Here is a 23,724-nt window from a genome sequence, read left to right on the forward strand (position 1 = left end):
CCGACGCGACGCCGGCAGTGTCCTTTTCTAAATGCCCTCCGAAATTATTAAAATAGGGTTGATGTTCTTGGACGTAAATATTTTTATGGCCCTTCCCGAACTCATTTTAAAATGAGCCTGAGTCGGGCCAAAAACATTTACGCCCGCGAATATCAACTCTATTGTTATATTATATGGCTGTTGTTTGAAGTTGATAATTTTGAAGCTGTTTGAAGCCGATAACGCGCGCTTTTGGTTGGCTTAATTGAGGGCAGGATGCTCCCCTAATGCCCACGAGCATTATGGGAGGTGTCTAATGCGTTAATTCAGGGTGGGGTTTCTCTCTTTTGTTAAACAAGAACAGTCAGCATCACTTTTGTTAGTACAAACAAATTACCGTTTCTTTGAACTTTAATTTTTGGCTTAAGGAAACCACGTTTATCCTCCACGCTTCACTGAAAATTTGTAAATTTTCGCGCGAACTCTAAGTTGAGTTGAGCAACTTGCGTCAAGCTAGTTGTCAGTGTTCATTCAGGAAAGTTGATTGCCAGGTCGTGAAGTTTATTGAATTCAAAGCTGTATTTCTTGAACTTATTGTTTATCGAGGAAATCCTAACCATTTAAAATTAGCTCCCGATAGTACTTATATTTAGGGTCTGGTCAAAGAATCCGAACGATTTGGTCATGTCCTGTTGCGACCAACCGATTTCGTTGTTGGTTGGATTTGTTCGTGTTCTATTGGGAAAAACCGTTTTGGGTTGTTTTTGCTTTATCGTGTTTTTCAAGCAGCCCAGAACTCGATTGAAATGGTTGACAAAGATGGATGGCGTCCGCTGACATATTGACAGGCAATTAACAACAAGACGTTCAAGTGATAATCTATGATCGTGGGAAGTTTCCGCTAAATATCGCTGGAAATGGACCAGAATCAGGAAAACGAAACCAAGCAAAGCGAATCGACAGTTTTGAGCTGTTTGTCATGGAAGGAAGGGGCAAGCTTTTTATGCGCTTGACAGCCGATATTTCATTTTCTATTTGTCAAGAACATTCATTCGTATTTTGTTTCATTATTAATAAATTTAAGTTCACACTACACTGTCCGACGGCCCAGCATTTCCTATGCAAGGAATTTCTTCTAGAATTTCAATAAAGCTGAATAAAATACTCGCGAACAGTCAAGAAGAAGTTTTTCTCAATGTTATTACCCGAAAGAAACGTAAAGTTCTTTTCGGGTTTTTGCGGACAATGATTGAAGAAACTGCGAGGTTAACTTTATCTTTCAAGTTCTCGCTTATGCTTTAACCCTTTAAACCCTAACATCAAAGAGCAAATTATCCTATCTTGTCCCAATGCTTTTCTTATAAAAGGACTGGGGAAAAGTTGTTAAAATATCAAGAAAGTTTACCTTGGGTGATCATATCCTTAATTCTTATTACCTTAGGGGTTGAATAAGCATTGATATTACAAGGAGAAATTTGATGCTGATCACTGTTAGGGCTTAAAGGTTAAGAGTTTTATGCTGAGCTGCATGAAATCAAACGACAAAAATTTGAGTTTTAATTGAAACAATGTAAACAACTGAAGGCATTAATTCTCGGATTTGCGGAAGGCATAACACACACATATATATATATATACTAAAAAAAAATGGTTTTTCGCAAATGAAGTCTACTTTCCTTTCCTATATGTTGTTGTTAATACTGTCTCAAACAATCACTAGAATGACTGGAGCGTGTTTTTGCTCTTATGAAAATTTCCTCTTTTATCATGTAGCCGTATACATGGCAAGCAACTTGACAACTTTGTTGACATACGAAGTTACACGAGGAGCTGAGTTTTCCCTCATTTTCGAAAAAAAAAATGCTTCAATCATACGGATTTCGGCTAAAACGGTTACGTCAGGGAAAAAACGAAGAAAACTCATCTTGCGAATGACAGCCATCTTTCTCTTGCGCATAGGCACAACCGAGTCTCAACCAAAAATGGTTGGAAAAGGGTTCTATTGGAGCCTTCAACCAAACCGAAACTGGTTTAGTTTGAAACGGTTGATCCCAATGGAAAACGACCTTTATTTTGTGTGCACTTCCCTCACCGTGAACAAGCATTTACTGAATAGCCGACCGTCGTTTGATTGCTGCAGTCGCTCTCAAAGACAGACAGACACATAGACAGACAGGCACACTGAGTCAGATAGACATCATTCCTTAAGAAGTCTCTCAATTTATTTACTAATAAACTAGACTAAGGGTTGAATAAAATAGAGAAGATCTTCAAGGCGTCTTTCAGGCAACTGACAGCAGCATGAACTGGATTTTCGGTGTAAGAGCGTGTTAGGGAAGAGCTCGCCACACTGGTGGTAGAGTTTACTCGAATTGCTCTGCTCAGTATATGCAAATGACTTTTTTGTAGCAAAGAACTTGAAAATGTCAGTGAAAGCTAACTTGTTGCGTATAAGGCTCGACTGCATTGGCATTTTCAGAATTTTGCGCTTTCAGTGATTGTGTTATATTTCATAATATCTGGTGGTTTATTCTAAGGACTATTTTAAGGCCTTCGAGTTTGTAACATAAGCATCTATCAAACATCGGAATACGAACCAGAAGTTCATGGTATATTGGGGGAATTTGTTTAAAGAAAGAGGGGATAGAGAAGTAACGTTTTTAATTGGTTCATTGTATTGTTTACTTTGTTGTGATTGGTCAGAGGGATTACTTTGGTTTTGGTCTTACTACACAAGGTTGGAAAAACACTGTTTAACAGCTCAATACATCTGAGGTCAAAATAACCATACATGTAGTCCTTTGTTCCATCATCAGCCATCATTCTTTTAAATAGGCATCGAAACGATATTTTTATTGGCTTTAAATTTGCTGATAGGTGGAGTAGTTTTGTCAAATAACTGCGATTTCGTTTCATCTGTGATAAGCTAAAAACTTTAAATGTTGTTGCCTTGGTGTCAATCCAGAAGAGCGTAATCAACTTCATGGTATCATTAATTCAAGAGTTTTCGATTGCTTTAAATCAAATTTGTAATTCATTGTCTAAATGATCCCTCATTTTAAGTATAAAAAAAATAAGAGAAAAAGTTAGGGGGATTGTAAACAATAAAAACAGTGGTATTCTGGTCTGAACTTCTGAACGTTTTTATTCTCGGATAGCATGCACTTCTAAGACTTGTGGAGGGAAAAAAACTTGAAAACAGAAATTCTCATGTATTGCAGTCTACTTAAAATCTGCATTAATGTATCGTGGCAGCTTTTTTTGTTCAGCAAGATGTACAGTTGAATCTTTCTGAAGGAGTCATTTTCTAAGGAGCAGCCATCTATCTTTCGCTGAAGATTAACCTTATGAAACCCAGTTTGAATCATTTCTCAGCTATCGTCTCTTTCATTATGTGCAACCATCCATTCTAATGTTTAGGCTGGTACCTTTTATGGAATTAAGTGCTTTCACCTTTCAACATTCTCTAACGTCAATCTGTTATCTTTGGCGTATTTTTTTAAGAATTCTGTTATTTCTTATCAAATACAAAATTGGATAAATAAAGGTTAAAAAAAATCTAACAGCATCTCAGTCTCTCTCAATGGCTCGTACAATGTCCCGATATCTGTGCAGGCTTAAGATTCCCATGCTGGAATGAACTTTATACTCGGCTTTCCAGGAACGTAATAATTGACTTTTATGTTAACGCATGTATGTTTAATCCACGCGTATCAGAAAATCAGTTAGGAATATGTCAACGTAACACACATGATATGAAATTGCTTTAATAGGCCAAAAAAAAGCTCTTTCTTCTAAAGCTCGTGGAGGGATCCTCGAACACTAATGATGCTCGGGTTGGGTTTTAAATAAATATGGTGAACATGTGTGTTACAGCAAGTGTGAACACACTGGACCTACGAAAGCAAAGATGACAACTGAGTTGCATTCCAGAAGTTGTTTTGAAAGTCATACTGTTATACCAGTACTCGTTTTGAATGGCTAATGTTGTGATTTAGGCAGATGGACATTGATTTTCTCTTCGTTTCTGATGTTCCCGGGAGGATCATAAAGCGCTACCACGTATGTTCGTCTTCCATCTGCACTTTTAGCTTCCCCAATTCCAATCCTTTTAGAACCCCTCCATATTAGTTGTGTAAAATGTTTATTTGAGTCACTAATTTCTGGATCTTCAAAGTTGTAACTCTTGACTTCACTATACCATTGAGCGGTTGCTTTCTCGGCCGCGATATCATAATCATGCCAAAGTTCGGCAACATTGATACCCGAATGTTCCGTTTCCAAATCCGCTAAATGAATGGAATTATCGGCCATGTTATTTGCAATTCTTTGCGCCTTGGCAGCCAGACGGCTGGACCACTTTAAGGGCGGACTCTTGTGCCAAGCTCTGAACTTGTTATGCAGACGAAGACCAGCTCTTCCTAATTGATCTGAAATGTTTCAAAAACACATAACACCAATGGTACAATGATAAGCAGTCCCATGTTGGTCCTATTGGCTTCTGAGGCCTAGTAATTGTATTTTCAGGTCAGTAGTCCAGGCCAATGCCGCTCACCTTGTGTTTACATGAACATCTCATTCTTTAGTGCTACGAGCTGAGTAATTGTAAGAAAATCACAAAACTTGAAAAAGACCTACAATAAAAAGGCGGGTCACGCATGCTGCTCTGTAAACTCGAATAATAGGAAAGGTCGTCACGATGGCTAGTCTCTTATGCCCCATAGTTAACCAGAGGTGAAGACGGGCACAAATCTATTGTATGGCTTGGATTAAAGAATTAATCCCCAATCTCGCAGATGTAGGCAAATGGCCTTTTTATGCAGTATTTCCATAAAGTGAATGAATGTCGATTTGTTGAAATAATTGATTTCTTTTTCCATAAAACCTTCAAAGCGTAGTTAGAATTTTGGCATATTTTCAGGAGACAATTTATCAACCTAAACGCTGGATTGGTCTTACCAGGACATGGTTGCGTGAAGCAGGCCTTGCTCTCAGTCCTGTATCCCTTACATTGTGTTCCCTCGCACAACCGGGCTCTGGCTTGAATGCCTTGGCCACAAGTCACCGAACAAGGTGACCAAGAGCTCTGCTGTTTTTCTGCATAATTTGCAAAAAAAGTAAAACACTTTTAAATGGTAATAATATAAATATTTAAACCAAGAGACTCTCTCACCGAAGTCTTGGGGTCGCTCAAAACATATCAACCCTTATATAATGAGCGATAAGTCGTGTTTTAAGGCCAAGGTAACCTGATCCTACTTATTTTCTTAGCCGCAAAAAGGGAAAACAGGGAATACCTTTTTGCTGGAAGATATCTACGAACAGGGTAAGTCTACAACCGAGCACAAAATAACTACAATGACGACAGGAACGATCAAATTTGTCAAATTAAGTGAGAACCTTTTCCTGTCTCGAGATATCGTTCGCAAAGTATTTAAGACTATCACATACACACCGAAAGCTAATGCACAGGAGTGATATGAGAACTGGAGATACTAACCTTGGCCCCATATTTCTCTAGAAGGTTCATTCACTAAGTTGTGAACTGGACCGGTACTGAGCTTTGCTCTATTCACAGGAGAATCCTCGATGAACTTTGAAGGCCTTAGGAAACTCTTCAAGGACAAAAACTTGTTGTTGTCCACATTCTGTCGAATTCTTAATCCAGCAGGAAATAACTGAGATGGTGGTGATTTCCCAACTCCGGTAAATGATACTCGGCTAAGTTCATTGTATTTGGTTGGGGTTAATTGAGACAAGTCATGAACGGCTGTTGGAAGTATGTAAAGACCGTTCAACGCACGAGCTTGTGTTGGCCTCGCGGATGAAGCAACCTTATGGTTACCTTGAAACATGTCATTTGGAAATGTATTTTCCGTTTCGTCCTGATTCAACTTGGAATTTGTTTTTCCCAGTATCTGCCAACTGAGCATTTCTTTGCTTGGTCCGTCGTCATTACCTTCAATCATGTTTTCTTTCTTAGCAAATTCCTGCCAAGGAATTTTCTGGCTTGCCCAGAGATAGCGGGTCATTTGATCGGTATCTGTGGCCATTTTAGATTTTAAGCTGTCATCTCCGTTTTGATTTAAAATAACATCACCAGGAGTGTCTTTGTTCGTACTTGAGTCCATTAATGTGACATTGGCTGGTATCTTGAGAACAAGCGAACCATCATCGCTCGTTCCAGCCTTAAAACTAACTGGTTTCCCAGAACCAGAAATTTTAAGCGTAACATAATTTTCTTTTTTTGAGTCCTCCTCCTTTGTCTGAAGTTGGTTACTCAATGATGCTTTTTCAGGCTGTAGTTCAATGGTTTTCAGTTTCTCTTGTATTTCGGCAGCTGATGGCGACAGTTGGCGAACAGTTGGGGCCTGCTCTTTAATCAAACGAGGTGGTGCACGTGGGTCCTCATGGAAGACATGTCCCTGTATACTAAGATTAATTCCCTTGGGCAAGTTAACTGATTGCGTTGTCTGTTGAGAGTCAAGAGTGAGCGCTTCTTTAGGAGACACCTTTCCAGATGTAAAAACGTTTCCCGACGAGGGCAATGTCGGAAAATGACCAATAAGTGAATTAGGAGATAAAGTAGTTGTTGACATTTTATTCACGAACAATTTGTCCATCCCCGTCTCCTTTTGATCCGAGTTCCCTCCCATTATTTTCTTGAGAAAGTCTTGCTTAAGATTCTCCTCACTCTGGACTTGAGACCCATTTCGATGTTTCAAAAAGTCAAGGATAACCTTTTTTCCGATCATTGAATAAAGATCGGAGTTATCGGAGGAAGGATGTTGGTTTCCCTCATCATTGGAGAAACTTTTAAAAAGTTCTTTATCTTGATCGTCAAGTTCATATTCGTTCTTTGACATTTCCAGTGGATTCTTAGGCATTTCAAACGGATTGTTTTTGTAATATCTATCGTAGCCACCGCCATTGGAGTGGTAGTTTGACACGTCGCCGTAGTTTGATTCTTTGTAGCTGTATTCAGGCATAGGATTGTTGTTGTAAATGTCGCTGATTTTTCCCACATCAGATGATTGGGGCTGGTCGCCCTCGATCTGACTGATTTGACGATAGAAGTCTTTATCCAACCCTCCATTGCGAAGTGTACCTTCAAAAGAAATATGGTTTTGGTTCATCGGAGAGCAAAGTGAAGTAATACAAAGACAACATAATATGGGTATTGTTGAAGTGTTAACTTTGTAATACATTCCCTTCGTAGCTCTTCAGCTTCAGAATAACATCTTTACGGAACTTTTAAAATGGACGCTTCTAACATAATCTACTGCCCCTTTCAATAACAAGCGAACATGGAAGTTCCAAAGCAAGGCCAACTAGCGACAGGATTTTAAACTGTCAGTAACAATTACCACGACAACAGACAAGAGGACCTAAAGAGAGAAAAAAACAAATAAACAATATGCATCAAATTCCGTCAATCAAAACCCACGGATAAAGCAGTTTCGGATCCCATGGTTTAAACGCCACTGCATATTTTTTTTCTAATTTTGGAGTTCGTATGTTATTAAAAAACGGCGATTTTGTCGTGTATTTTTAGGATTTCCTAGCCTTAGTTTCAAAATAGTAATAATAATAATAATAATAATAATAATAATAATAATAATAATAATAGATTCGCAAGAAAACCCCTTCGTTTCGGGCTTAAACCAAGTTCTGAAAACATCAACAAATCCTCGAATGGTGAGTGACGATGAGTGGAATCAGCTGTTATTTTGAGTGGCATTTACTGTTATCAGTGCATGCACGTGCAGAATTGAAGTGGGTTCTTACTGATGTCTTGTTTGAGATCTCTTACAGGGTTGAACTCTTCTGTTCTCCCCATTTCATCTCTCGCTACCTGCTCAACGAAGTTCCTACTATTCCTATTAACATCTAGAGGAGAAGAAATGAGTGTTATATTTTGAATCGGTAATTGCCTGTATTCGCGCCTTTTCAACCATTTTGAACCGAAAGGTAAGAACTGGTGAGAAATAAATCCCACTAGATATCCAATAATTCGTGACCCTAAATGCAAATGACTAGTCGTTTTTTTTTGTGTGTGTGGGTTACAGGTAGATTCTACACTTTCAGTTTGGTGACAGTCGCTGAATTACTGTTAAACATTAAAGCCAAGCCATTCATGGAGCCTTGTGGAAAAATATGTTTCAAAATGTAGCCTTGAAGTGCCTGCAACATCAGTACAAATAAGGCATGTCGACGAGTAATACTGTTAGCTTTCTATTTTCATAGCAGAGGAGACGCAGCTCAGGCAATGTTAAAGTGACTTACTATTGCCTCCTCCATCATCTTCAATCCTTGACGCTATCCCAGGCGACGAGTCATCATGATTTGCTACAGTTTCTGATGTAAATTATAAAATAGCAAAATAACTTCATACCGAAATAAAAGACACTGCACCAATAGAGAAGAACTTATGTTGAACGTCAAGTACCTTCTTTAGCAACAAAGATCAGGGGAGGGTTTTTTTCCAATGCGCACCTCGACAGCGATATCCGCCATTTTTTCTTATATAGAAATTCATGTTCTTTACACGGTTAATTGAAATCCTGCTACATCCTACCTACTACAGCGCTTTCGGGTCTTAATTCACCTCAACACGTTTTAAATTATCAGTGGTTTTATTTACCGGATTATTTGTGTACCGTTTGTGATTTTTTGCATAAAATTTGTAACACAAACTCATGACTATTTTCGCTTCATCCGGTGCTCTTGTTCGCGTCGCAAATCAAGCTTTGCGCGTGAATTTTCATTGGAACACCTTCTTGCGTGTTAAGAAAAAGATATTCCATAGTTTGAAGGGCTTGTCAGTCATCTATTCACTGCGGACATTTTTATACAAATTCAGTATAAAGCGTGTTAGAAAGTCTCGGAACTCTACCGGCGACAACATGCAGCCCGCTCGGTCTTGTATTTATTCTGAATGTGATGCAGTACATTTCAAAGAGACAATTGTGAAGATGCAAGTTTACTCGGCGTGATTTGTGTTAAATAAGATACCATCGAGTATAAGAGGAAAATTAGACAAAAAGACCAAGGATTTACCTGCGTCAAATTGTTTCACTAAACGCTGGTCCAGTGGTGATAGCTTGCTAGAATAATCCAGTGCACTGTCTGTCAAATGTTGTTCCTCTGGCAATTCAGAACAAAGAAAACTATGACATACATGCAAGATACGTCATTGACACAGATAACTGCCAAATTAAGCCGACTTAGCAAATTGCTTTTTATAGTGTTATGGTACGAAAAACATGCTGTACATTGACACCGCACAGAGAAGATTTAGAACATCTACTTTGAGACTTAAATACTTTTATCTCAAAACTACCTTAAAAAAGGAGGTCACAGCTCTAACCACACACTTTTAGTTACGCGTGCGAGAGAACAGACTGTCATTTTGAAAGCGTAGGTTACGAAATGATACCGAACTGTCCAATAAAAGATGATTCAAGGTCCATGAAGTATAAAATTCTGGGGATAAAGTTTACGTGATACCTTGGAAAGCTGGAAGTTGATCTAGCAAATTAACTTCACTTTTTCTTGAACCTCCAGTATCTGAAAAGATAAATATCAGAGACACTTAAATCAGACATAGACAGACAGACAGACAGACACACGGACAGACAATTGAAAGACAGTATTTTTGCGTGATAAAAAGTTAAAGCTGTACAGTTTGTGGGGTCGTGCCTGATAACTACAGGAGTAAGAAAAAAGACAAAAAACAAAAAAACAAAAAACAACAACAACAACAACAAAAACATAGAGATTCTGCATGTTAAAGAGATGTCAGTGGCATGCCTGGTGTATAGGAACTCAGTGTATTTTGCTCTTGTATTCCTATGCAAGAAACAGTATATTTATTACAATACCTTACGTGATAGAGCACATTGTAAAATGCTGAGGTTATTCTTGTCTAACTGACCTGCTTTCCCAGTCGTAGCAATTTCTTCTGGTTTTATCCCAATGAGTGCAGACCGACCTATTTTCTCATCCGCCATAGCAGGGACTTTTCTTTCATTCTTGCTTCTTGTTTCCTTTCCTAGAGAACCTAGGATAGCATTTAACACATTATTGAACTTTGCATTCAAATGAATTGAAGAGTTAAATATGGCCCTATAAACTAACCTTCAGTCGATATCAGCAGAAGCAGAAGTACCAAATGTACGTCTTGCATTTTGTGCATCCTGTTAGTGGTGTGGAGAAGAACCGGTACCTCGCCACCGAAAACGTGGCTCTATTTTCCTGCGTTGTTATTAAAAAAAAAAAAAATTATTATTATTATTATTATTAGAAACTTGAGTTAGTGGACTCGTAGATGATCTCCTGAAAAATATTTCTGGTAAACAAATCTGAGAGCTTATATCTCGTATAAAAAGACATAAGTGAGTTGGGTATGATCAGTTTGGTACAAATGAATTTATACAATGAACTGTGTAAAACTCTCGTTTTGATTGGTCTAGAGGAGTTTGTGATTAGAGTATAGACGCACGATTGACGTCATCGACAAAGACCGTTGAGAGTGACCTCAACCAGGATAAAAAAGCTAGAACTTTGTTGTGACGTGATAAGGAAGCAAATATTTGTCGAAATATGTCGCCGATAGAAATCCGGTAATGGCGAGTAATCGATTAAAAATCGCAGTGAAGCGACTAACATGCTGTAATATTTTGGGGTCAGGATTTCCTTCTGGAATAAAGGTTAGTTTTGAAAATATTGTTAGAGAAATTCTTTCGGATTATACTCTTTAGAAGATCACAATTGCATGTGTGTTGTAGTCTAAAACTGAGTTTGCTGGAAAGATTTTTTTAAATTTTTTTTATTTCGAAAAACACAATACTTACAATACTATATGAACACCACTTACACTTATTACAATGCTTATTTACATTACTCCTTTACTCTACTTACAGTCACTAATAATTGCAATACTTACAGTATCCAACTCTACTAACAACACAAACGGCTAATTATACTAATAGATACAAAAAGTACTATTTTCTTTTCAGCATTGCACAACGAACACACATCGACAAAAGCGACGCCCAGTTAATTCTCTATAAACTAAAATAGGCCTTATCACGGTTTTCGACGCCATTTTGACGGGTAGGCAAACAGGCTTGAAATTACAGTGTTTGTATGGAAATCCGACGTCAAATAATTTTCATAAAACATCGCTTCTGAAAAGTTCATGAATTGGAAACTTTTGGCACTAGGAAAAGGATGTTAAGAACAAAATTGGAGGGATGTAGCTGTGACAGAAAGCGTCCAGTCGTGTTTTGAACTTTCCATACATTTCCTTGTATTTTTTCCCGCGAACTATTTTTAGTAGCAGCTCAAGGCTGGTTCGCTTTACAGACAAATGTATGGAAAGTTCAAAACACGACTGGGCGCTTTCTGTCACAGCTACATCCCTCCAATTTTGTTCTTAAAATCCTTTTTCTAGTGCCAAAAGTCTCCAATTCATGAATTTTTCAGAAGCGATGTTTTATGAAAATTATTTGACATTGGATTTCCATACAAACACTGTTATTTCAAACCTGTTTGCCTACCCGTCAAAATGGCGTCGAAAACCGTGATAAGGCCTATTAAACTACTAGTAAACTAATAAATAAAGATAGATATAAGATCTAAATTTATGCATTGGTCTTCCATTCTTTTCCTTAAAAGAAAAATAAAAGCAAACAAAAGCTATATGAGAAGCTCCCATCTAATTTGAAAATCGCCAAGGGTTCTGTTTCTTATAGCAATTATTTTTTTCAACTTGTTTTTTAACTTCAACCTTGTGCAAAAACAAACTAAATATTGGAGAGGTGTTATTTTTCTACATTCCCAAATAGTTAATTTCCCTAAAATTATCAAATAATTTAGTAAATCTTTCCTCTGAAGTAAGCCAACCATAATATCTTTTAAAGACAAAGTTAAATATTCGCCACTAAGATCAAACCACCAGAGTGTAAATACGTTCCAAAAGGCTTGCACAGAGGAACAGTTAAAGAAGAGGTGGTACAGATTTTCTGTACAGGTTCCACAAAAAGAGCACTTGTCTGAATTACTTAAACCGATTTTGAACAGTTTATCATTCGTAAACAAAATAAAATTCAATACTCTGTACTGCAACGACCAAACATATGTTTCGCTCGCAGCAAGGTAAGGAATAGAGAAAATTTCCTGCACATTTGAGAGCTCAAAATCTGCTATCAACTTTTTAAAGCCATTCGGGGGTCTCGCTTTACTTGATATCATCGTAGCATAAAACTGTGTACACCTTGCCGTATATGCATTAAAAGATTTAGACTTACATTCGAAGTTCATAGGATCGAGATTACCCGCTGTGGGAATGGAACAGGAGTTTTTTGATTTCTTATTAATAGTAGAGGATCTCAAGGCTGTCCAAGTCAAAAAGTTAGTGTTAAGTCCTTTCTGCTTAAAGGATTCGTAAGAGCGCACATTGTCAACATCAAACTGTAAATCATTCAAATAAATTATGCCCTTGTCAAAGTATGTTTTATAAAAAACGGGTTTATTGTCTATTCGTATATCCTTATTATTCCAAATTACATTTTGAGAATAAGTCACATCAGAAAAGGAGCATCTAACTCAGCTCAGGCAACGCGATGCTCGCTCACGAAATGTGTTGAAATGTCTTGGTTATTGTATAAAACAAATAGATTCCATTTTGCCGTGGGTCTGTACTCTGATAACACACAGAGGACGTCAAAATGTGGTGAGAATATCAGTCACGCTACTCGCCTGCGGCTCGTAGCGTACTTCTTTGTTCTCACCACGTTTTGACGTCCTCTGTGCGTTATCAGAGTACAGACGCACGGCAAAATGGAATCTATTTGTTAAGTAGTGCCGCTACCACTACGGACACAAATGATGGTTCAGAGGATGAACTCTGTACTGTAAGTTAAAGTGCTTTGTGAACCCATGAAAATTCGTACAGAGTATTAGCCCTAGTGAGGAAATGGGAGACCGCACGAGACAAAGAAAAAAAAATTGACCTGGCGGGAATCGAACCCACGACCTGCGGAATTGATCGTCCGTTGCTCTACCGACTGAATTACAAGGCCAGCCAGGAGCTAGTCGTGGTATGATCAGTTTGGTCACACCATTCCCTGAAAGGTGCTGAGCCACATTTTACGGCTTTATAGGCAAGATTGGTTGCCTGGTTCGGCTATACTTGAGCAAGATATTACCAGTGCAGTGCTCTACCAAGTGAGCTTTGAGGCCGACTAGGAGATAAATTGACCAGAAAGTGACCAGCTCCCAGTTTCGTGATAACTCAGGTGGAAAAGCACTGCACCAGTAATGACAGGTCCCCGTTTTAGCCCGATTTTTGTCGTGCTTTTTGTTTGCAACTGAAGTGGTTTTCCTGTATCGGATGTTTTTTTTACAGTTTTCCCTCAGGCCCAACAACAACAACACCTGAGTGCAGAAAAGATTGCCAGGATGACAGCTAAATCTCAATAGCCATTTTGAAGTAGTTATTCTGTTTCATTCAAAAACTAGCTCGTCTTACTCACTGTAAGTTGTTGACAGGGTCCAAATCAATGTAGTATCAAATGTAGTATCACGTTTTAGACTTTGAACGGATACCCGTAAAGACAATACCACTGTCAAATGAAATGCCTTCACATGTATCAGTTACAAACAAGATAACTGGTGTCTTTTAGTTGAAGAAAAGGGTCAATTTAAATTCTCTCGTGTTTTACTAGACAATTTTTTCCATATCAAAAATTTTAACCAAGGATTTAACCAAAGGCGGCGTTTCGTTCTTTTCTTATTAACAAGTACCGGAATACATAATGCGACTTTTCAGGTCAAACCACAAGTAAGATAGGTTAAAAACAGATATCTGGCGATGCAGTAATATCTTACATTACAGTAAACTTACCAGTCACATTTCAGGCTTATTTCCACGACTATATATTTGGGTTTTTCCATTGATAAGAAGAATCCGTGTTTGCCAGTCAAAATAGGATTAACGTAATTATGCAAGACCGCAAATGCAGGTGCTCTATTGATGACATAATTGGCCTTCGATATCAAGAAAACGGTTCACGGTTTCAGTCTGGCTGGTATAGGTTATGGTCTAACAACCATCTTGTGTTAAACGCTGAGAACGCTTTCGCTTTCAAAGAAGTACAACTAACATACAAATTAAAAATACTTTCCTTAATCAGATTGAAATTTTCTACATTATAGAAAACCTTTATGGACATTTAGGTATTCAAAGAAAGACGACTAAAAGACACGATTAATATAATGTTGTGAACCCGTCTACTTTGACAACTGCAAAGTAATGGGCACTTGAATTGTGTACTGATGAGTAACTTTAGCTGATCATGAGGTTGTACTGAAAAGCCTTTTAAAATTGCTTTGCCTTAAAAAACCCACTGTTTTCCTATTTATATCAGCTAAGAGCAAAACCATACCATAACAAGGGTTTTTGTACTCCGCTACCCATACATTTGGGCTCTTTGAATTAAAAATTGCTTTAGCAATCACTACAGGCCAAAAGTTGGATATGGAAGGAACTAATAAAAAAAAATTTTCAACTTTGGTTTTTATGCCATGAACTTGCGTTGACGTAAATTCTATAGGATTCTGATCCTATGAAATAAATTTCATATAACTGACGGAAATTTGATGACCTAAGTGTTATTAACCTATACTTGCAGTACTAAACCGATAAATTACTTGGGAGAACTGTCCTCCCACACTTACCTTCAGAACATGCTGTCAATGAGCACGGCGGGCACTGAACGTTGACTAAAGAATAAGTGGCCACTTTCGGGATTTATTACCGGCCACAATTTTTTTTATGTCACTTTCGGAATTTTGCGGTATATTAGCCAAAAAAATATGTGGTATTTTTGTACTATTTATCTTTTGTAACTTCCTGTTGGTTATATATATAGGTTTTAAGAGCATTGTAGTTTAAAATCGACTTTGCATTTTGCAACTTTCTTTTTCTCTTCAACTGATGTTCTTTGAAAAGTAGCATTAGAGACGAGTATCGTTCCCTAGCTTATTTCTGGAGTACCACCAACGTCAGTCCTTATCGTCGTCGTAATCAGTATTATTGTCATTGTTATTTTTATCTTTTTCCGTCAACGAAATAAGGATCCAAAATATACCTTTTTTAACCTCTATCACGAGTGCTTCAGATAAATCCTTTCCAATCCAACTGAATGACACACATGGCTCATCGACAGTCGCACTAAGGTCAGTTCTGTAGCGCCAACCGACTACTGCTCCCCTGGGTAGGATGCTAGCCATCCCAAGGCTATTGCCCAGCATTTTATTAGGTTTTATTGATGGTTCATCGATCCTGGGTAGATCGAATGTGCGGAGTAATGTTTCGTACCCAAAGGACAAAGAGAAAGAAACCATGAAGCAAGCAGCCTTGAGTCACAACGCAACCCCTCTCTTTTCCGCTTCAAACATCCAAATTACTGAACAACACACGAGCACTGCTCCCACGTGTAGTAGTACATGTCCTTCATATCTATTTCAAGTAGTGGTTATTACTAAATGGTAAAAACAGCATAGACATTTGTCACTCGGCAGCCATGTTGAGTCTCAGGAGAATAAAAAGCTTTGTTTTTTGCACGGCAAGCCTCGCACTGAATTCGCGTCTGGGCGAGGTTTGTCCTGCGAAAAGAAAGCTTTTTATTCTCCTGAGACTCAATGTGGCATCGCGTGGCAAAGGTCTATTGGGTGTTATATTTTCAGGTGAGGAAGAGTAAAGTTTTCAAACAAATTTAAATTATTCTAGATACAGGAGCATTTATTTTATTTTGTTTCTTGTTCGATTCTTCATATTTGAAGTTTACTCGTCCTCAAATCTGGAAGAGCCAGCTGGCTAGAAAAATCAGTTATGGGCTGGCAGTTTTGTCGATTTTTTGAATATGTGAGTCAGCTTAACTCGACTGGCAAAAAAGAATGGACTTTTATTTGCCAACACATTGCGGAATTAGCCACATGGAAACAAAAGTAGTAAAATAACTTTTTTAATCAAAATAAGTGTTTTTAGTAGATATGGATTCTTATCAATCCTCCTGTAGAACAAATTTCGAACATTTACCACTACAAGTTCTAATGTTTTGTTCATTCGTAAAAGCGGCGAAAGTAATATGTATGGAGTGAAAAGAATGCACTGGCATATTTGGGCCTATTGTGTCCTCTTAAATATTGAGGCATAAACATCCTCAGTCATAGTTCCTTTATTAAGAACATTTTCCCTCAACCTCCGTCGATCGTTCCCGGGTGGTTTATACAAGGCCACCACGTACAGATCGTTAGTAGCTGTATCCTTAGCACAACCCATTCCGATTTCTTTAGTTTCTCTCCAGATCAATTGGGTAAAAGCATCGGTTTGCGGTGTGACTCGTGGATATGAGTAACTATAGTTACTCGATTCGCTATACCAGACATCCGTTGCCACGGAGCCTGCGTCGTTGAATGGAACTCCAGTTATCTTGGCGACATTCTCTCCATATCCCATGGCAGTGGCTACCTCTGATCGCTCTACTATTCCTTTCATGGCCATATCATACGCCATTTTCTCAGCTTCAGTAGCAAGTTTATCCGACCAACGGAGACGCGAGGCATGGTGTTCTTCACGATAGTGGTTGTGAGTTTGAAGACCCTTTTCAGCGAATGCTTCAAGATCTAAGGAATATGGGAAAGCATGCAGACATTATTTCAGTAAAGTTGGGCCAACCGAATTGGAGCGATAATAAATGTTATAATCTTAACAACGATTTTCTCCTTTTTTCCATCAACCATCCATTATTACGTTTTGTTATTTAGACACGAGTGTTTAACAGGAAAACAGACTACTCTAAAATCACAGATACAAACTGCTTCCGGAAGACGATCCTCAATGGTCACGACACGGATATTTTGCACCGTTGTTTCTGTAAAGCTGCTGAACGTCGTTTGAAAGATGGCGAACTGTAGATTTGTCAAAATCTGCCTGAAGCCGACATAAACTCAATTTCTTAGGAGTACAAAAAGACTAACACGAAGAAGGAAACGTAACATGTACAGTCGGCAATAAATCACGTTTTTACTTAAAGTTAGAAAGCAAAATGGCGAGAAATATGAACCATCCTCTCTCAGGAGGTGTCGACCGATACCTTTGGGGAAAAAAAGGAAACAAAATTTCCCCTGCCTGTGTGAACGATATCGTCGAAAAGTCGCAAAGCAAATCAAAGCTGCTCTTTTCCCCCAAATATTGTATTAACCAACAAGGCGAAAACAAAACTCACATCTTCGTGTCACAGTGAATACCCGCTATTTTGTAGCAGCTAGGTGACTTGCACTTACTGCTGTCAACCAAGCGTGCATAAAAGTCTTCAAACCAGGCGCCGTCCTGCCCGTCCACACTAACCCGAAAATATTTGGAAAGGGAACTTTCTCGCGTTGGGTTTCGGTCACCAAAACGAAACTTTTTGAAAACGTTTCGCGTGGGTTTTTTAATAAATGCGGTTTCTTGGGTCAAGTGTAGAAAGGGAAAACGAAACTTTAACTGATGCTGAAGTCAATTGCTATTTTTCGCTCCACTTAGAAAACCAAAAACACCATTAAAGCAATAACGGAAAAACGTTGCGACTGTATTTCACTTTTTCGGGTCAAGTTTAACTATAACGAAGCACAGTTTAACGTTGACATTTAAGTGCTTTTTTATTACTTGTAGAATTTCTGTTAACAATAAACTGCAGTTTTAACACTGAGTTTTTCGTATAGAAGTTAGAATTGAAATCACTCGCTTTTACATGTTGAACGTACCTTCCTGTATGTGGTTAACTGTGCTTGCCTCTTGCCTGTCCCTTGGCCTTCCAAGTTCTGTAGCGGACTCAAACAGCACATTTCCGGTTGGACCAAGCCGTTTGGTCGGGGAAATTGATTTCGTGATTGGCTCCATGTCTTTCAATGGGTCAAATATTGTATTTTCATGTCCCTCCGGTTCACTTTGTCCAGCAGCTCTTGTGAATGCGGACAATTCTTTTAAATCTGTTTGTTTCCTGGCAAGGACTGGCTGCTTTTGAATCAGTTGAATGTCATTCATAGCAGCCGGGTCATTGCTTATACCTCGCACACTTCCAGTGTTTGTTTTTTCAGGGACCTTTGGTTGATCGCTTACAATGGAAGCTACATGATCGCTTACTATATTTTGCGGATTATCACTTACTATGGAGCCTATATTTTGCGGATGTCCTATTAACTGCTTGCCCTGTAAAGTTTTAATGCTGGACTGCACCGCCTGTAGTAACTTCTTAACAGCTTCTGCAAATGCAGCGGTGGTCTGTGCACTGGACTGGAGCTTCCTAACAGGCGTCTCATTCATTAGAGTACTGTCTGGTTGTTTCCTGGTGCTTCCTTTCAAGGAGGGTAAAATCCTAACATTATACCCTACTCTGCTAGTTGGTTTACTTTTTATGTCGATTGGGGAGTTTTGTACGCCATTATTTAGCCCGCTTTTTGAGGGTCCTTCTGTTTTCCTTTCGTTGTTTTCTAAAGACAGTGGATCAGCATCGTTCAGTTTGCCTAAAGTGTCCACAATACCTGCATGTGATTTTTGCATCTCGGTCTCCTTTCCTTCTAGAAGCTCATCGGCCATGGTTTGCTGAGGAACTATTTCTTCTCCTGACTTTGGAATTTTCAAAAGAACCCAAGATTTTCGATTCCCTTGCACGTCAACTTTCTTTCTAGGAGGCCAAAAGCGTTGGGGAATCCCTGCGGACTGAACTTGCTTGGAGAACTTCGGCTGATTATGCATTTTTTGTAAATAATTCTTTAATTCTTCCTTGGCCATAGATTTGATGAGGTCGCTGACTGCTTTTGCAAGTGCAAACGAAAACGACGCCTTGTGATGTTTCTTCCTTGAAATTCCATTTTCTCTATCGAATTGTTTCATTTGTGACGCAAGTCTAATGTTTGAACTTGAGACAAGTTGATCTGTCGCTGGCGATATTCTTGATGTTGGATTATTGTAGAACAAAGGTTTATACGTGGGTTTTGTCACGAGGGGAGCCTTATGTCCAAATAACAGCTTTAATATTGAAACTCCTAGTTCCGTGGGGTTAATGAGTTCTGTATGGATCGTAGATTTCCGTTCACCTCTCTTACTCTCTTGAGATAACGAGTCGTTTAAGAATCGTAACACACTGGACAGCCCACCAAGTTGAGAGGCTATGCTGGGAGGGGAATAAGAACCACGAGTCGCGTGTTTCGCATCGATCTTTTTGTCCTTGTCAATAAGCACTTTGGCAAGAGTGAGAGCGTTTGAATCCTTCTCAAAATGGTTCCTCTGATCAAACAACAGGCCAATTGCAGTAAGAAGAGTGGGTGAAACGGGAGCCTCGTGCTCAGACAATGATCTGCTGTTTGAAGCTGAAGGTAATGCTATTGAAGCCCTTTTCTGGGCTACAGCCTCTGAAATTGGTGAACCTGTCATCTGATCTCTTCTTTCATTTTTTCCTGTTTGATGCATCGTCTTTGGGATGCCATGTTTTTTGCCCCCTGCCTTTATTCTAGATCTCCTGACTTCTTCAATGCCTGAAGACAAAGCTAATTCTTTAACCAACAACTCATTCCGCGCTAGTTTCTTTTTATCATCAGCTTGAAATATATCACTTTTTATTGATGTTAGTTTTTTCCCCGTTCGAAATGTTCTTTTCCGCTCTCGGAGCTTGGTTGTTGTGGGCAGTTCCACTTTGCTCCTTACCAGGGGAATCCTGCTCTTTTCTGTTTTAAAAGCATGGTGTCCTCTTTTGTCCGCCTCTTTTAACCCTAAAAAGAAAATTCATATTGACTTTTCTTGTTTATGTAAAGATTATAGAAAAATAGAGTGAACAGAACCACTGTCATCAGTTCCTTTTCCCCGTGTGGGTTGGGCAGGAACTCTGACACAATTTCCCGTTTCCGTACCCAGCCGTTTTTACAGGATGGGGGAATTAGCCCCATGCCAAACCTGCAATCTAGAGGACCAGGAGCTGTCCTTTGCCAGACCTCTCAGCCGTGACCAATCCGGCTTTTGTTTTACGCCCACTTTAAGATGGCGGTCACCATTAATCACACACCTAGCTACTTTTCCCGACTTTTAAAAGTTAATTTACCTAGGTCGTCGGATCCCCAAGCGGAACACCTAACCACTAGAGTACAGACGACTGGCTGACAGAAATTGCATTTTTTTTGGCTAGATATCCTTAACCCAAATATAAAGGCTAACCGCAAGCTACCTAAGCTACCCAAGCTAAATTGGGCTAGCCAGAGAGCTATTTAGGCTAACCGGAGCGTTATTTTGTTGACGGTGGGCGTAAAAAAAATTGCCTAATCCGGCCGGTAGGTGGCTAAACCCCCGCAGGCATAGCTCAAGGGATCATCAAGACACACCAGCCTCACCACTGCAATAAGGTGGCAAGCCCAGGGCGAAGGAACACAACCACCGCGGATGGAAAAAAATGTTACGTAAACAGTAATCGGTTCAAGTTCGTATCAGGGCTTATGCGAGAGCTGTAAGCAGCGACGACGGCAACGCCAACGAAAACGTCACCTGAAAATATAACTTTATTTCATTTGTGCTACTTCTCCATTTTTTTTTTACCTCGTTCAAATGCCTTGTAAATTTTGAGAACCTATCCGTCCTCACATAAAGGAAATATGGAACAAACAATCAATAAATAAGATGTTAACTTTAATCTTGGAAGGCTAGTTTAGCAAGAACAACAATGAACCTTGTCACCTTAAAGATTGGATGTGACCCAACAATTGCAATTTTTGCTACCGAGCATTTTTGTACACCGAACTGGCTTTTATGTACTAATAATACTATAGGACCTTACCTAAGATAAGGACTGTACGCGCCAAGGTTATAACAAGTACCAGGGCTAATATTTTCACACTCATTTGTTCATCAAACCCAACAAGCTGCAAAGTAACAAGGAAACGTTACACTAAGTTATATTTGTCGTCACTAGAATCTCAACATAGACTTTTTGTCGCGCTTAAAATGAATTAAAACAGATGTTGCATTTACGCTGCGGATCAGTAGGTTTTGTTAAGTGTTTCGATTTTACCTGATAGCATTGCAAAACTACGCGGATTTTATTTCACACATTCAATTGTTGTTTGTAGGAGATATATTATGTTGTAAGCGATCTTATAAATAAGGAAAACCTTCTTCTGTTAAGTTGTTACAGCAGTCATCTTTGATACCAATAGATTACCAACAACCAGTCTTACAACGTAGAAGTTAGGTAAGGGCAAAAATCCTTCACACATCAAACACTGTAAACTTACAGTATGTAAAGTGAGTTAATCTTTCTATGTTTAGGGGTTGTGGAAGAGTTGAAAGGCAATAAGAAACGAGATTTTCTTTATTTGTATGTAAATTGAAGTCGAAATCTTAGTGTTTTATTACTAGTTCCTTTACTGGATCAAAATAACCGTATCAGTCAACAAGCGGGTAACCTACCTGTGATTATTCATAATTATTCATATTCATAGCTGCGATTCCTCCTTTTCCAGTCAAAACAGATGTACAAGATGTCTACAGTTCCAAAGCTGCCGTTTTAGCGAGCCATTTATGATCGGTGCAACTCCAATTTAACCCATGTATATCACGAGAACGTCGTTGAGGAAAGGTAGATGAAAATAAATATTGACTCACTTCCCTCGCTAAAGGAAAAATGAAATCATGCGATTGGTCTGTTTATCAGGATCTGAGAGCAAGACTGGTGCCTGCTTTGTTTTGACTGTCTTTCCCAGCTGCTAAATGAAAGTAAAATTAACCTGTCACTCCACTTAACGCTTCAAGGGTTCTGTGTTAATTACGACTGGATTCAGTAGTAGTAAATTGGAGAGTCTCGGATCCACATAGAGACCTCTCTGCTGTTTGCCGTAAAAGACGGGCGGTCGACTGCTAGAATCTCCACACCCTAACTTTTCACGATTTCATCCTTTGGTAAATTGCAGCATGGTGACATTTTCTCCTGGCGCGAGTCCGTACCAAGATCACTTATTTTGACGGTTTGCTTCTTATATTTTATTTATCAAATCAAATAAGGCTCGCATTTCTTGATGACTATAGAAAAGTAGCGATAATTACAATCGTTCTGTCGTCAATGCATTTGAAAGAGGCCCTTCATCTCAAAATTCGTGTAAAACGCTGAACGTCATGTTTTTTCGTTAAAAGAATAATGAACAATACATGCGCAGAGAGCACATAGATGCGTTGTGGTCTCGTTTAAAGGTGATTCTTCCTCGCTTTTCAGCAAGGACAATTTCTTCATGTATTTTGGCTATTTGAGCCAGAATTGGCAACGAATTACCATAAGAGCTTTTATAAATTATTTGTCCACCCATAGCAGAGGGTCTTTATCTCGGCTATTTTTTGTTGAAATTGAAATGTTAGGTCGCACATATAGTTATGACTCTCTCACAGTCATGTTTTTTTTATCGTTCTCCTATCGAACGAATCATTTGTATGTTATTTCAGTTGTTGTTGAAATTGCTACATCTTTGTTTACGACTGGACGCAAACTTTCATCCAGAAAAAAATTAATTAGCCGCATCACTTTCGCTTAGCAACTCTTTCGAGAAGCCACAGCTACTGAGATTAATTTCCACCGGCAAACTGAAGGATTTTTACATCTGAAGATGTATCCTTCTCGTTTGTTTAAAATAAAATACTCGTCAGTTTTTCTTTGGCTGTATTACCCTGGTTCCAGAGGCTCGTTGCCTAAAATCGAAATGGGCAAATAACCGTGTAGGCGGTTAGAAGGATTACAAGGCGGTAAGACGCGGTTATGTTGTTTTTCTCTCGGCGCTTCGCGCCTCCTTTCGCGGCTTCGCCGCAGTTTTCTCACTAGGGAAGAAATAACCTCTGGCATCCAGGGTATGACTGTATACAACTCCATGCATCTTGTTTTATGAACCTGAGGGACATCTCATCAATGACATCAATGGCATCAACGAGTAATCGATGGGTAATCAGTTGATTAGTTATTGATTATCGCCAATGATCAATGGATAATCGATGAGTAAATGATAGCCCACAATATTTTTAGTCATTAATTGGTCATTGATTTCATTGATTACTCATCAAATGGCATTTCCATGAGGGAATAAGAAAAAAGGAAAACAAGTTGAACGTAACATGAATGACTTTTATTCATTAAGCACAAAAACGTCATCATTGACAGTAACTGCTGTGGTTGAAGTAGCTGGATCTTCTATCTGGCGCTTGTTGTTTAACAAGATCTTCACTTCGCTTGTACTGAGCTGGTTAAGTTTGGAGAATTCTCCAAGTACCCCTTGTGAGGGGTTCTTGGATTCTTTGTACAAGGCGTCAAGGGCCTTTCTCTGCAGATCGGAGAATTTTGTTCTCCCGCTTGAGCTGCCCCCTTAAGCTCTTTTCCTCTTCCTTAATTATTTGCTTTGTTTGCATATGTCCAAGGCGGGAAAGCGTACGAAAGTCAGTCTCGCTTTCGTAATAATTTCATATACAGATAAACATCATTTCACTAAAAGAAACGGTAATTCTCGAGATTACTAGCCGAAGCTGGCGGGAAACTCGTAATAGATGAGTAATCAATAGGTAATCAATGAGTCATCAATGACATCATTGACTAATCAGTAACATCGATGTGTAATCGATGACATGGATGAGTAATCAATAGGTCACAAAATATTTGTCCTCGATTAGTCATCGAT

The 23,724-nt window shown here is 38.9% G+C and overlaps 2 protein-coding genes across 4 annotated transcripts; both read right to left on the bottom strand.

Moving 5' to 3' along the window:
• Positions 1-3,730: 3,730 nt before the first annotated feature.
• LOC146462293 (uncharacterized) lies at positions 3,731-14,004 on the bottom strand. Of its 2 annotated transcripts, XM_085085773.1 has the most exons (10): positions 13,892-14,004; positions 10,120-10,236; positions 9,917-10,042; positions 9,490-9,549; positions 9,040-9,126; positions 8,266-8,337; positions 7,768-7,869; positions 5,480-7,087; positions 4,939-5,076; positions 3,731-4,409 (listed from the first exon to the last, which is right to left on the bottom strand). In XM_085085773.1, the coding sequence occupies exons 2-10, from the start codon at positions 10,175-10,177 to the stop codon at positions 3,961-3,963; spliced, it is 2,700 nt and encodes an 899-aa protein (XP_084941899.1). In that variant the 5' UTR covers positions 10,178-10,236; positions 13,892-14,004; the 3' UTR covers positions 3,731-3,960. The 2 variants fall into 2 exon arrangements, with proteins under 2 accessions (XP_084941899.1, XP_084941900.1); XM_085085774.1 differs by lacking the exon at positions 7,768-7,869.
• Positions 14,005-15,817: 1,813 nt separating this feature from the next.
• On the bottom strand, positions 15,818-22,096 carry LOC146462294 (uncharacterized). 2 transcript variants are annotated; one of them, XM_085085788.1, is made up of 4 exons: positions 21,485-22,096; positions 20,853-20,937; positions 17,797-19,800; positions 15,818-16,674 (listed from the first exon to the last, which is right to left on the bottom strand). In XM_085085788.1, exons 2-4 carry the CDS (start codon positions 20,914-20,916, stop codon positions 16,175-16,177), a joined length of 2,568 nt encoding a protein of 855 aa, XP_084941914.1. In that variant the 5' UTR covers positions 20,917-20,937; positions 21,485-22,096; the 3' UTR covers positions 15,818-16,174. The 2 variants fall into 2 exon arrangements, with proteins under 2 accessions (XP_084941914.1, XP_084941915.1); XM_085085789.1 differs by lacking the exon at positions 21,485-22,096 and adding an exon at positions 21,310-21,369.
• Between the last annotated feature and the right edge of the window lie 1,628 nt (positions 22,097-23,724).

This window comes from Pavona decussata, unplaced genomic scaffold (assembly GCF_977016875.1).
Source record: "Pavona decussata unplaced genomic scaffold, jaPavDecu1.1 SCAFFOLD_190, whole genome shotgun sequence".
Classification (NCBI taxonomy): Eukaryota; Metazoa; Cnidaria; class Anthozoa; order Scleractinia; family Agariciidae; genus Pavona; species Pavona decussata.

What these genes read in the sequence shown, in the direction of transcription:
- LOC146462293 (XM_085085773.1), bottom strand. Translation starts at nt 10,177, where the DNA reads ATGCACAAAATGCAAGACGTACATTTGGTACTTCTGCTTCTGCTGATA. An exon ending in TGCTACGACTGGGAAAGCAG is followed by an intron (nt 9,550 to 9,916) that starts GTCAGTTAGACA and finishes TTATCTTTTCAG; the next exon opens with ATACTGGAGGTTCAAGAAAA. An exon ending in AGATGATGGAGGAGGCAATA is followed by an intron (nt 7,870 to 8,265) that starts GTAAGTCACTTT and finishes CTTCTCCTCTAG; the next exon opens with ATGTTAATAGGAATAGTAGG.
- LOC146462294 (XM_085085788.1), bottom strand. Translation starts at nt 20,916, where the DNA reads ATGAGTGTGAAAATATTAGCCCTGGTACTTGTTATAACCTTGGCGCGT. An exon ending in GCGTACAGTCCTTATCTTAG is followed by an intron (nt 19,801 to 20,852) that starts GTAAGGTCCTAT and finishes TTTTCTTTTTAG; the next exon opens with GGTTAAAAGAGGCGGACAAA. An exon ending in AGTTAACCACATACAGGAAG is followed by an intron (nt 16,675 to 17,796) that starts GTACGTTCAACA and finishes CATATTCCTTAG; the next exon opens with ATCTTGAAGCATTCGCTGAA.